This window comes from Castor canadensis, chromosome 2 (assembly GCF_047511655.1).
Source record: "Castor canadensis chromosome 2, mCasCan1.hap1v2, whole genome shotgun sequence".
Classification (NCBI taxonomy): Eukaryota; Metazoa; Chordata; class Mammalia; order Rodentia; family Castoridae; genus Castor; species Castor canadensis.
Window position 1 is genome coordinate 156,637,767 of NC_133387.1, and position 12,572 is coordinate 156,650,338.

Below are 12,572 nucleotides of genomic sequence, written 5' to 3' on the forward strand. Positions count from 1 at the left end.
AGATCTCAATCTGGCTTTCAGATTGAGACATTCCTCTTGCCTCTCAAGCATCTTCTACAAGTAGGAAGGTGTTTCCTACCCTAGCTATGCCATCTAGATCTGGACAGAAAGTCCTTCACTTAGTGCCATGGTTTCTAAATAGAAACAGAGATCCTTCTTCCTGCCTCTTCGCTCCTCACCCCTGACAAGATAATCTATATTTCCTTCAGGCAAGGGTCTGCAGTCCATTGTACAGAGGGAAATGCACCACCGCTGTGAAATGTCATCTGCCAGGAACTTGCAGTATAGCTTTATGGTCCAGTAATCAGGAGAGATTCAAGTTTCCTTGACCCTTGAAGGAGGTGGCCTTGGTGGCTTCCATATTTAAAATGGGAAAAAAGTCAGCAGAGGGAGTAAGCATGTAAAGACAATGCCAAACCATCGTTCCTAAGCCATTTCCCAAATGCAGTATCCAGAAGCTACATAGGGGTTGTTCTGAGCACTGAGCACCTTCCATTGCCTCTGTGGCCAGAATGGAAACCAGCAGCCTGTGCTGGGACAGTGGCACTATGGCCAGTATCCGTGAGAGGAAGGGTTTCTCCATTCTAAGGCTAGTGATGTTTGGTGGAGGTCACCAGAAAGTGCTGTGTGTCTTGTTGCAGGGCAAAGAAGGGTCTGAGGGGGGCTGCAGGCCACCTTGGCCTTCCGGCTCTCATTGCAGGTGTCCTCTGCCCTCTCCAGGTGGGCTCCATCCCCGCCAATGCTGCAGACGATGGACAGTGGTCCCAGGGGCTGATTTCTGCCGTGAGTCAACTTCTCCTTCCTCCCCATTTGCTTTGTGGATGCCCTGAGGGACATTTGGGCCTTGGGTCACTTCTCTGTTGACTGTCCTCAGGCCCGGATGGTGGCAGCTGCGACCAGCAGTCTCTGTGAGGCAGCCAATGCCTCTGTTCAGGGTCATGCCAGTGAGGAGAAGCTTATCTCATCTGCCAAGCAGGTCGCCGCTTCCACGGCTCAGCTGTTGGTGGCCTGCAAGGTGAAAGCCGACCAGGACTCAGAGGCCATGAGGCGGCTACAGGTAATGGTCACTGATGCTGGTGGGAAAATACTCCTGTTGGAGCGGGTAAGTGTCACTAACAGGGATGGTGTTACTTCCTTGGCATGACCAACCAGGCCTTCCATCAGCTAATTCTGTTCCACTTTCCAGTCTCATCCTCTGCCTCATGAGTCCATGTGTTCCACACCCGCTATTCACATCCTGCCTGTGCCTTCTGGGCTGGTGCCTTGGAGCCATCACTTACCTAGAATGGCCTGGCCTCCCACCAGCCCAGCCTAGCAAACTCCTACTTGTCCTTTGTGACTTGTCTCCGTGTCACCTCTTCTGGGGAGCCCTCCCTGTTTCCAGGGACTTGGATACTCAGTCCCTCCTCTGTCCTGCCAGAGCCCCTGGCCTGGCCACTCTTATGATTCCTGTCACATGGCACCACTGTATTTTTACTTGTGTCTGTGACAAGGCTGTGAGCTTTTAGGTACCACATCCTCATCATGACATCTGTCACACCTAACGTGGTGTGCCTGCAGAGAAGGCCCTCAGCAGGAGTGAAGGCATGGGGGACGGGTTGTGACATTACTAAGGTTGCTCAGAGTCCAGAGAGATGTTTATGAAGGTGACAATCAAATCCTTCCCAGCACCTACACATTTTTTATCTGATTGTTCCAATTATAAAAATACTTTAAACACAACGAAGGAGACATTTCAATAAAAAATATTAAGTAGCCTCGGTGTCTTCACACATCAAATGTTTCATTGTTTTCTGTTCCAGTTATCTGTGTTTAAGATCAGTTTGTCTGGTTGTCATCATGGCAAGACACATCCTGCTTTCTTTTCACTAATGCTCTCATGCACATTTGTTCTTTGAGGACGAGGCTCTGTTCTTTGTGGGTCTCGTTTTTAACGATTGCATGGTTGTATATTCTGACTATTTCAGAATTCTCTAGAATTTCACTGTGATTAATTGTTACAATGTATATTATTTATATTGCTAAATCTATATGATGTCTAAGTCATAAAGCACAGAAATGTATGAGCAATTCCACCAGAATTCAGAGATTCTATTCAGAGATCACTTTATTTTGAAAACCCAAAGTGTATTTCTGTGGCATGGGCTTTCCCAGTCTTTCTAACCTGCCTCCCTCACCTCCATTTGACTCCTAGGATAAACCTAGGGGGAACTGAGAAGCTGCATTTTGAGTTTGGGGGATACTTCTTCTTAGGAAGACCTGAGTTCAAACACTGCCTCTGCCATGAATGAGGTGCATGACCTCATACAAATCACTCAAAACTTCTGAGACTGAAGTGGCTTCATCTGCAGAGTGAGGATAAGGATATCCACACTGACTCTTTGAGAGTTAAGTAGGATAATGGACATGAAAATGATTTTGGAAGTCCTAATGCAGATACGACATATTACCACTCTTGTTAACATGGTTCCTGATTAATTTGGACCCTTTCAGCTGACCCAGGAGTTCTCTGGAGCTAGACAGACCAATTTGCAGATGCTGTCTGTATAACTTAAGAGTCACAGGATCTTCAGCACGTTCCTTAACCTCAGCCTCCATGTCAGAAAAGAGGGCTAATGGTTTCTGACCTGATAAGAACTCTTGCAAAGCCAGCACATGATGACTACTTGCTATGTTAGTTGGCTTCCCTTCTTGTGCAAGCCCTCATTGCTCTCATTGGTCACTCTAGGTTGCCAGCCAGTTAACTGAATGAGAAAAACTCAATTTTCTCATGGCTAGCCCTCAAACACAAACCCTTGACTTGGAGTGGGTCTGGGCAAGAATGTGGAACATCTAATGACGCCTCGACCATCATTAGAAGAAAATTCTAAATCTGAGCTAGCAGAGGACAAGTCCTCAGGGACATGCTTCATGAGCATTAAGAGTAAGCTAGAATGGAAACCCAGCATGGTGGCAGACAGCTGTAATACCATCTGTAATCTCAGGAAGCTGAGGCGGGAAAATCTGGAATTGGAGTCTAGCCTGGGCAACAATAATGAGATCCTATCTCCAAAAGGGGAGGGAGTGGGGATCAGAATAGGTGATAACCTGTGAGGAAGACCTATATTTCACATTGAAAAGCTATTCTACACCTGTCTCTAGCAACTCGCCCCATCCTTGAATTTATGGCATAAAGCCCAGCTTTGACTCAAAGTACATCTCTGGTTACTATGAGGCTCACAGCGCCCCCTGCAGGGCAGTCTTGTACATTCATAGTCCTTCATTCCCTCAGCACACCTTCAGTAAATACCAACTCTGGACAGCCACTGTACCAGGTGCTAGGGATGCAAAGATTCACATTATTCCCCATGCTCCCAAATTGTCCAGGAAGGAGACAAACGACCCCAAGTATGGTAAGGGCCAGCACAGAGCATTCCAGGAGTACTGAGGGAGGAATGGCAGACAGCAGACAGGAAAAAGTGTTGTCTGAGCCAAATCCTCAAGTATGTGCTGAATTGGATGGGAAGCAGAGAGAAGTGGTTTTCTAGACCAGGGAGGCGGCCCCTGAGCACAGTTCTGTTAACATGCATATCACATTGCTACAGTCACTTTTGACATGACTATAATTCTCAAGTGTCCTCCTTGGGGGCCAGGAACTGGCTTCATTCACCTTTAAGTGGCCTGTGGTTAGGTAGGTATCAGTGTTGGTAGAGTGATGGACAGATGGACAGACAAATGGATACTCACTGGCTAAGACTTTTGTGTTATAATTGGATGATAAATTAACTCAGAGTCTCGTGAACTGTCCCTTCATGTCTGTTCTTGCCAGACCCAAATGCTGTTGCTAATGATAGATGTGTGTCTTGTTTCCTCTCCAGGCAGCAGGAAATGCTGTGAAAAGAGCCTCAGACAATCTTGTTCGTGCAGCCCAGAAGGCAGCATTTGGCAAAGCTGATGATGATGATGTGGTAGTGAAAACAAAGTTTGTGGGAGGCATTGCCCAGGTTAGTGATTAAATCCACGACAGAGTTTACTCCCAAGATGAGTGTTGCATTACAAAAGACAGACAAGACAGCAGTGACTTAAACGAGACAGAAGTTTATCCCCCCTTCATGGAACTGCCTGGATATAAGTAGTCTAGGGATGATATAATGGTTTCTTCATGTCTAAGACCCAGACTCCATCTTCCTTATTATTCCCTATCCCTGAGACATTGTCCTTGCCCACTTGGTTGATTTAATTACCACCTCAGCTTTCCATCTACCAGGAAGAGGGAAAAAAGGGGAGGGTATGACCCTGAAGTTGCATACATCACTTCCGCTCCCATACAGTTGGTCAATATTTAGTCATGTGGTCAACCTACCTGCATGGGAAGCTGGGAAATGTAGTATTCTTTTTGAGTAGCCATATACCCAGCTAAAAATCAGGGATTCTGTTATAGAAAAGGAGAAGAACAGAAACTGGAGGAGCAATGTTATCCTTTAAATAAAATGATACATCTGGAACTGCTGCTCTCCCTAACCATTTGGGCCACTAAGAGAATTGAATGCTTATTCTCTCCAGAATGTGTATAAGAATATATGGGATCAACTTACGCAGAATTGTATTCTCACATGTGGGAGTGAGGAGAAAAGTCTGGAAAGCCAGGCTTGCAGCTTTTTGTGTGTGTTAATATAGATCATTGCATGATGCTGTTTTTCTTTTCTTTTCTTTTCTTTCTTTTCTTTGTGGTAATGGGTTTGAACACAGGGCCTTGTGCTTGCTAGGCACGCACTCTACCACTTGAACCACTCCATTAGCCCTGGTGCTGGTTTTCTTACCCATATCAGAAACACTGCAGTTACTCCTGCTCCATGCCTTCCTTAGCTCTTCCTGAACTACTCCCTCCATTTGGCAGTGCACTAGATACATTTTTACCAGAATATGTTTCTCGATGTGCTAGTTCTTGATGTGTTGGAAGTTCCACAAAGAAGAGCCTCTGATCAAATAAATCTGGGAAATACTGCTGTAAATATCGCAATCTTGGTCACAGAATTTGTTAGCCTAGCAAAGACTCTGAAAAGGCCCACAGGAAAGGAATTTGGCTTTCTTGAACACAAACCTATCCTTTTCATGTAATACTCATTAGCTAATATTGCTCAGAAGCATGCAGTAATTACCATAGTCCTCTGTATCTAGCATCTGTTATGCATCCTTAGATTCAACCAGTTGTAGACTGAAAATATTCAGGCAGAAAATTGCATTGTTCAAAACATGGACAGACCTTTTTCTCATTATTATTCATTAAACGATACAGTGTGACAGTTATGAACATGGCATTTACATTACATTGTACGTTATCTAGAGGTGATTTAAAATATACAGAAGGCTTTGCAAATACTATGTCATTTTCTCTAAGGGACTTGCACATCCATGGTTTGGTGTCTATTGGGAGTCCAGGAATCAATCCCCCACAGATACCAAGCCATCTGTATAGAAGGCCATCTAGTGCTTGCAGGTCCCTGCTTTAGCTCAAGCACACCTGGGCCTAGTTCTGCATAAGCTGAGTGACTCCAGTGAAAGAGAGCCACACCTGTTAGCTTCAGGTACCTTATTGGACAAATAGGACTTTCACTAGGACATACTTCACAAGCTTGCCATGAAGGTGATGGGACAATCTATATGAAGTGCTGGCACCCAAGCCAGGTGCATAGTAGGGATACAGATGTTTGCTGTTAAGTCACTGGCCAGCTTGTCATATTGGGTTAGCTGGGTCATTGGTCTCAAAACCCAAACTGTGGCAGAGACTGACCTCCAGACCCAAGAGTGATGCTGCTGGTACACTGAGTCCACTGTAGCAGGGGCCACAGGAGAGAGAGATTTCATAAAAACCTTTCAATCCATCCTACTTGTTGCTTTCTTTCCTAGATCATTGCAGCCCAGGAGGAAATGCTAAAGAAAGAGCGAGAACTGGAAGAAGCAAGGAAAAAACTGGCCCAAATCCGCCAGCAGCAGTATAAATTCCTACCCACCGAGCTGAGGGAGGACGAGGGCTAAGGCCAGGCCAGAATGCCAGCCCCAGAAATTGGCCCTGCAAGAACTGGACAGACAGTGTTCCTGAGAACCAGACACTTAGCTGGGAGCTATCTGGCTCCCCCTGGGGCTAGCCCAGCACCTCGAGTCTCATTCTCACTCCTCTGTCCTGTGGACACAGGCTGCATGATCGTGATGTCATATGGTACAGCGTCCTACCCAGAGCTCCTCTGCCACCTCCCCTCATGCCTCACTATATCTCACGAGAGAGGGGTGCACATTTTGTGGACTGTTACCAAAAAAGAGAAGTCAGTATTATGTCATTCTCAGATACCTTTGCTTTTGTTCATCCTCCTCTAGGCTTGCTCTGGGGCGTCTTTGTGAAATCATACTGGGAAAAAAATAATGGCCTGAGGGGAATCGTTGATATCATAGATACTCTTCTCCCTCTCAAGAGAAGATGGAAGTTGAAGTTGGACATGGTTAATAAAAGCCAGAAATACAAACCCAGGTGGCTCTGGGAGGGTGACTAAGGTTCCCCTTCCGTGTCTTGAGCACTGACTCACCCAAGGGGTAAAGAATCCCCGCTCTTATTTGCACGCCTCCTTGCTTAGTGTGTAAGTTCCTTGTACAGTCTACACCCATCTTGTATTCTGTGGCCAGGAAAATCAAGCAGTTTTTTTTTTTTTGTTCTCCATAATCCAAAGGACAGAGTTGTGGGAGGCTGCCAGGGTTTGGGGGCAGGGACTGGAATAAAACACATGGGCTCCTTACTCTACAGAGGCTGCTTCAATTCCTACAGATGCATGCACACAACCTATGTCCCTGATTACAGTCAACAAAGTGCTCCCTAAGCAGCCAGGGGGAGCTTCAGCTGGAATGAAGCAACTCCATCTTCAAGTCCCAGGTTGGTCTCTCTGCTCTTAGAGGACCAAAGGCATCTGCTTAGAAATGTGTCACCTGTCTTCCATCCCAAGAGAACGTTTTTTCTGAATGTTGGTATTCCTAAACTCTAGATGCATCCTAAAATCAACGTGGACCTTTTTAACTATGATATTGTTGCTCATTGTCACGTAAGTGAAGACATACAGTGTTTTCAGAGTCCATCTTCTGGGTGCCATTCTTCCAGCATTTCATATTTCTTCTCCTCCTTCCTTTCTTTTTCCTTTTGAGCTCTTTCCTGGGAAGGGCGTTAAGAGCTTGAATTTATGTCAATCTGAGCCGCTACCCAAGACGATACATGAAGGATGAGTGGCTTGTGGGATAGAGCCTAATGCCAGGTAGCAGTGTCTGAAAGAAGTCCTGACAGGAAGATGAGAGTTAATGGGGGGTTTGCCAAACTGTTGAAGGCAGAATCCTCCTCATCCCTTGGGGTGTGGTACCAGGTCACACTCTTGGGGTGTGGTTTCACTATTTGAAACCAAATAGTTTCAAAATTCCACCCAGGAGGAAAATTTGGGGCTCTGGCCCTCAAAAGATGTCAATTTCCACTTTGCCTAATGATCCTGCATTAATAGACCTGAGCCCATGCCATGGTTTTAAAATACAATTCAACTTTTGACAGCTTCCCATACTTATAAAGTACTTATAAGTGCTGCACATATGAGTTTGGTTTTTTTCAGACAGGTAGAAAATTAGTGTAAATAGTAGAAATGCTGTGTGACTGAAAAGCAAATGCAGAGAACACGTGGAGGAGTGAGGGAAGATGGCAACCAGCCCAGCAGAGGAGGTGTGCCGGGGAGCCCCGGCCTCTCAGGGAGAGTGACATGCGTGTTAAGTGTAGGTGAAATAGCTCTTCATGCCTGCACTGGCGGACACTTTAAAGGGGCACAGGGAGCTTTCCAAAACTATAAATCAGACCCCAAATTTGGGGTCAAGATGTTAATGACCTCATATAGGACTCTGGGGAGGTGTGCCATGGCCTGGCCCACCCTCTTCCCTCCAGTGCCCAGTGCCCACTTCTTTCCACTTGTCCCCTGTCACATGCTAGCATCCCAGCAGCAAGGCAGAGACAAGCAGAGAGTTCTCTGCCCCTGCCTTAGGCTCACTTAAAACCTTGACTGCCTTTGTTACCAGAAAACCCTGCAGAGACAAACCAAATGGAAAGGCCTGTCCTCTACAACTTTAAAGACCAGGACTGGAACACAGGTTTATTTTTGTAGGAACTGTATAAATGCTCTCCTGTCTGGAGTTTTCTGCTGCTAGGAGCTTTAGAGAAAGTTCCCAGTTATCACCTGGTTTGGTCCTCTTTGTATCTGTCTCTTTCTTGTCACGTACACTGCACGTGTGTGTGAATGGCCTCATAGCCAGCTTGGTCTTTTCTCACTTCATAAAATGGGTGGAAGCCATGCTTTGGGCAAGTGTCTTGGGGATGGCACCAAGGGGGATTTCTGGTTCCTCAAAGGGAAAGAATGCAGATAATGCATTGAACTTGGGGTGTGAACTTTTAGAGCATCTAACCAGAGGGTAGTTATGGGGTAAAAGTAGCACAGCAATGCATCCATCTGTGTGAGGGGAGAGCAGGTGTGCAGATGTGTGCCCTCCTCACTCCCTCTGCGGGTGAGGGGAACGCATGTTCACTTTGGATCTTTGGGTCGAATTTTGTCCCCAGAAATTGTTTCTGATGGTCAAAAAAGGAATGAGCTAGACTTTGGAACAGCCTGGTGATTTGGGAGTTTCTATTTGGGTTGGTTCTACCTTTCATAACTGATCAGGTCAGGATGCTAAGGTCACGTTTGGTCAGCCAGCCCTCATGGAGCTCTTCCAGGGTCCAGTCCATAACTATCAGCCCAGGCAAGTGCTTGGACCTTGGCTGTTCCTCTGGTCATTACAAAGTGGGCTACAGGCAGCTGTCCGGCCTGCAGTCTGTGCAGGCCTTCAGGGCCGAGCCAGCCCTTTGGGCATAGGCTTTTATTCCAAAAAAAACCTGAGATTCTCAGAGGCCTTAACTGCGTGCTTTCTGAGTGTTTTAATAGCCAGTGAGTGTACAGGCAACTGGTAGGTGGTCCCCAAAGTCTCTCCCAGCTCGGAGGATTTAGGTTATGATCAGGCCTCTGGGTCCAGGCCTTAAGACCCCCACATAGACTGTCAGCATTGCTGCTCTCAGATTCCTGGAGGAAACAAACCCTCCAGTGACCAAGGGAACCCTTAGCAGGAACCAAGGAATGTAAACAAAATATTCATTTCTGGCTGAGAGGCAGTGGTCCCCAGAGTTATGAAACCCAAAAGTCCTGATGGCTGTGTTAGTGGCTTATGTCTCACCTCTTCACAGTCCTCCAAGTGCTGGCCTCAGGAGGCAACCTACTGGCGAAGGAATCCTTTCCAAAGGAGTCTCAAGTACCACGCTCAAGTTCCCTGCCACCACCTGCTCCACCTCTCTGAGCTTGTGCATGGTGTGTACAGTTATGGTCATTGGAAATGAGTGTGTAACAGACCTTCTGTGATGTGAAAATACCATGAAGGAGAGCTGTTGCTTTTCTCTGATGGGGTTTTAGTTCAGCCTCTGGCCCTCAGGGAGTGTTGCCATGTGAGAGCCTCCAGTGGTGTCTCCTTGTCCAGAAAGCACCAGCTTGGGTTTCCCTCAGCTCCTCGCTAAGCTGCAACATCCACAAGAAAGACAGAAAAGTGAGCTCTGCCCTTGTCATGTGTCTAATCACATAAATTAATTTATCTAATCACATAAATTATTTTTTTTATTCATCAGAAATAAACTTTTAAAGGAAGAAACCTGTGTGACGGTCTCATGACAGTGGGAGGAAGGTGAAAAAGAGGGAGGACAATGTGTCTTTATAATGACAGAAATTCCATCTCGAGCACCAGCAGCATCATGGGTCCCAGGCGTGTTTAGGAGAGGTGTGTGTGTGTGTGTGTGTGTGTGAGAGAGAGAGAGAGAGAGAGAGAGAGAGAGAGAGAGAGGCGTGAGAAAGGGAAAGGAGGTGAATTCTACTCAGCTTTACTTACATGAAATCCAAAGAAGAAATAGGAATAGGAAGATGTGATTATTTTCCTCTGCCACAAGCAGACTTCTGGCAAGTAGTTTGGGATGTCACAACACTGGAGGACTGCACAGCTAAGTTCAGAAGTGCACATTTGAGACACTCCAGGAACCTGCCACAGGAGGTTAGGTTCACTTCTGACAGCTGAGGCCCAGAATGTCACCTCTGGGCCCTCCTTCCTGTTTGAGGAGGCGGATGCTTGACCAGAAGTCCTTGTTTCCGGGGCAGCCAGACTTAGAAAAATATGAGGAGTTTCTAATCTGCAGGAGAGAGGAGTGTTAGAGAATCACCATAGTGACCAAGAGTGTCACTGGTGTGTCCAACAAAAGAGGATTTTCTTAGCTCTTAAAATAGTGGCTTAGGATCTCTGAAATGAGAAGCCTGAGGTGCAGACCAGGATGTGGGGAGGGGAGCTAACGCTTGCTGGGCCTCCTGGGCGTCAGCTTGATCTCCCCAGGGACCTGCCACAGGTCAGCCATAGGGAAGGTGCTATGGCCATTGCAGAGGGGCAGCTGAGCCTCAGCAAGGCAGGAAGTAGCAGGTGGGGAGTTGGATGCTGACTGTTGAAATTCCCATCCTCTGTGCCCGAAGCCAAGCCTAACCCACCAAGAAGCTTACCTTACAAATGGTTCAGCACCTGCTGCGCACAGGATACTGGGACCCAACCTTATTCCCAGAGAAGGTCAGGGATAGCCAACACTTAACCAGGGCCATGGGAGAAAACCTGGGAAAGTCTTCCAAGAAGAGAACCTTGGGTCCAACTCCTAATGCAAGGGGTCTCCCAGGCAGAGGAGTCAGTGAGGGTGATGCTGCAGTTGCAGGACTGTGTACAATCCTGTGCAAAGCAATGGGTTTACAGAGGGGGGATGGCTGAAGGGAACAAGGAGCAATTCAATGAGGCTGGAGCTTGAGGGGTGTGGCGTGTAGAGGAGGCAGCCAGGAACACACCATGAGGCCCTTCGTGTACCTACAGCACTTCAAATTCTGTGCGAGGAGATCAGAAGAGAAACCGTCCTGGCAAGCGTGGAGACATGCTAATGAAGGTCAACAAAACGCCCCAGTGAGTTGGGTCCCACGCTTTCAAGTTCAGGGCAATGAAAGAGGATGGGAGCCAAGCTGTAGCACTCTCATGGGGTCACCGCAGGGGAGGGTCTGCTGCCAGTGAAGCCTGGGGTTGCAAATGCTTCACCTCAAGATAACACTTGCTATACACCCTTTGTGCCTCCATTTAGTCCTCACAGTAACTAAATACAACAAGATGCATAGGTACTCTTTTGTAGATGATAAGGCTGAAGCACAGAGAAGTTAGGTAATTTGCCTGAGGCTGCACAGCAAGTACAGCTGAGATCTCCCAATTATTGTTATGATTGCCCTGCTAATAAGTGGCTAAGTAGAAGCTCAGGCTCCAGTTTGTTTCCAAAGCTCACGTTTTAACTAAGTCTCTGGAGTAGTGGAGTCTCAGCCTGCAGGATGGAAACCAAGCAGCCAGAGGTAAGAAAGGCCTCGCAGCGGAAGGAACCATGTCGTGTGTGCCAGAGCCTGTTTCGAGCTAGAGGCTCCTGGGGGGCTGATAGAGTGGCTCAAGTGGTAGAGTGCCTGCCTAGAGGCTCCTGGGCAATGACGGAGAGTTTGGGACTGCAGGAAAGGAGGATGAGTCCGCAGGTGTCGGTGGCAGGACGGCACATCCTGAGGACACTGAAGGAGCACCTCTCTGCAGGGCTTATTCTCGGCCATGCAGATGATAGAGAGCTCGCCTTACCCTGTTCCCACCTGGTGTCGCCACACTCCTGGTTTGGAGTCCTGTTTTTCAGCTCCACCTCTGTCCTAGGTTTCAAACACCAGTGCTCCAAGGTAGCTATATGGTTCCAAGATACTCAGCAGGATATTTGCACACCTGTTCAGGTATTTCCATCCCGAGCACAACCACGAGGGCTGTGCTGCCCTGAACTCCCCAGTGTGTGCCCAGGGCTGGTCTGGAACTGTGAGCAGAAGCACCTGACCCGCCAGCACCTAGGTGGGGCAGAAACAGGGCCTTAGCTCTTGGGGCCTGAGCAGGCCTCAGCAAACAGCAGCTAGAAAGAGGTTTGATTCTCTTCAGCTCAGAACTGAACGAGGCAGAAACGCTTTCTGAGCTCGTCAGAAGGCTGACTGTTGCACATGTGTGTGGGTCTTGAGATGGCCCAGGATGCGAAGGGGCCTGGGGGAGGTCTGTGGCCCTGTGCTGCTGGCACTCTGACATTGCCTGGACGGTCAGGGAGCAGGAAGTGAGAGGTAGGGCTGGTGACCTCCCAGCTCCCCAGACCCTGTGGGCATGAGAGGAGATGGAAAGAAAATAAAAGTCCTTCCCTGCAAAGATCCCACATGTCCTCTGGAGAAGTCAGTCCTGTGTCCGCTGCAGACAAAAGGCTGGAAGGGCCATGAGAGGCCTAAAACTGGAGGGGCAAGAAGGGACGTGGAGACTTCATGCCAGAGAGGACACCTTGAAGTGTCCTTCGTCCAAAAGGAAGGAGGAGCCAGGGCAGCAGGGAAGAGGCACCCAAACCCTCCAGCTGGCCACCCCCGCCTCACAGTCTCAGTCCTCAGGGT

General features: G+C 47.8%; 1 protein-coding gene across 16 annotated transcripts in view; it reads left to right on the forward strand.

The window, feature by feature from the left end:
- Tln2 (talin 2) overlaps positions 1-9,717 on the forward strand; it is a 409,346-nt gene extending 399,629 nt beyond the window's left edge. For 14 of the 16 annotated variants that reach the window (XM_074066109.1, XM_074066110.1, XM_074066111.1 and 11 more), the window contains 4 exons: positions 721-783; positions 875-1,102; positions 3,858-3,983; positions 5,887-9,717. In XM_074066109.1, the coding sequence (XP_073922210.1) occupies positions 721-783; positions 875-1,102; positions 3,858-3,983; positions 5,887-6,015 (546 nt within the window). In that variant the 3' untranslated portion in view covers positions 6,016-9,717. The remainder of the gene's footprint in view (positions 1-720; positions 784-874; positions 1,103-3,857; positions 3,984-5,886) is intronic. The other 2 variants (XM_074066117.1, XM_074066119.1) reach the window with 1 other exon arrangement.
- Positions 9,718-12,572: the final 2,855 nt, after the last annotated feature.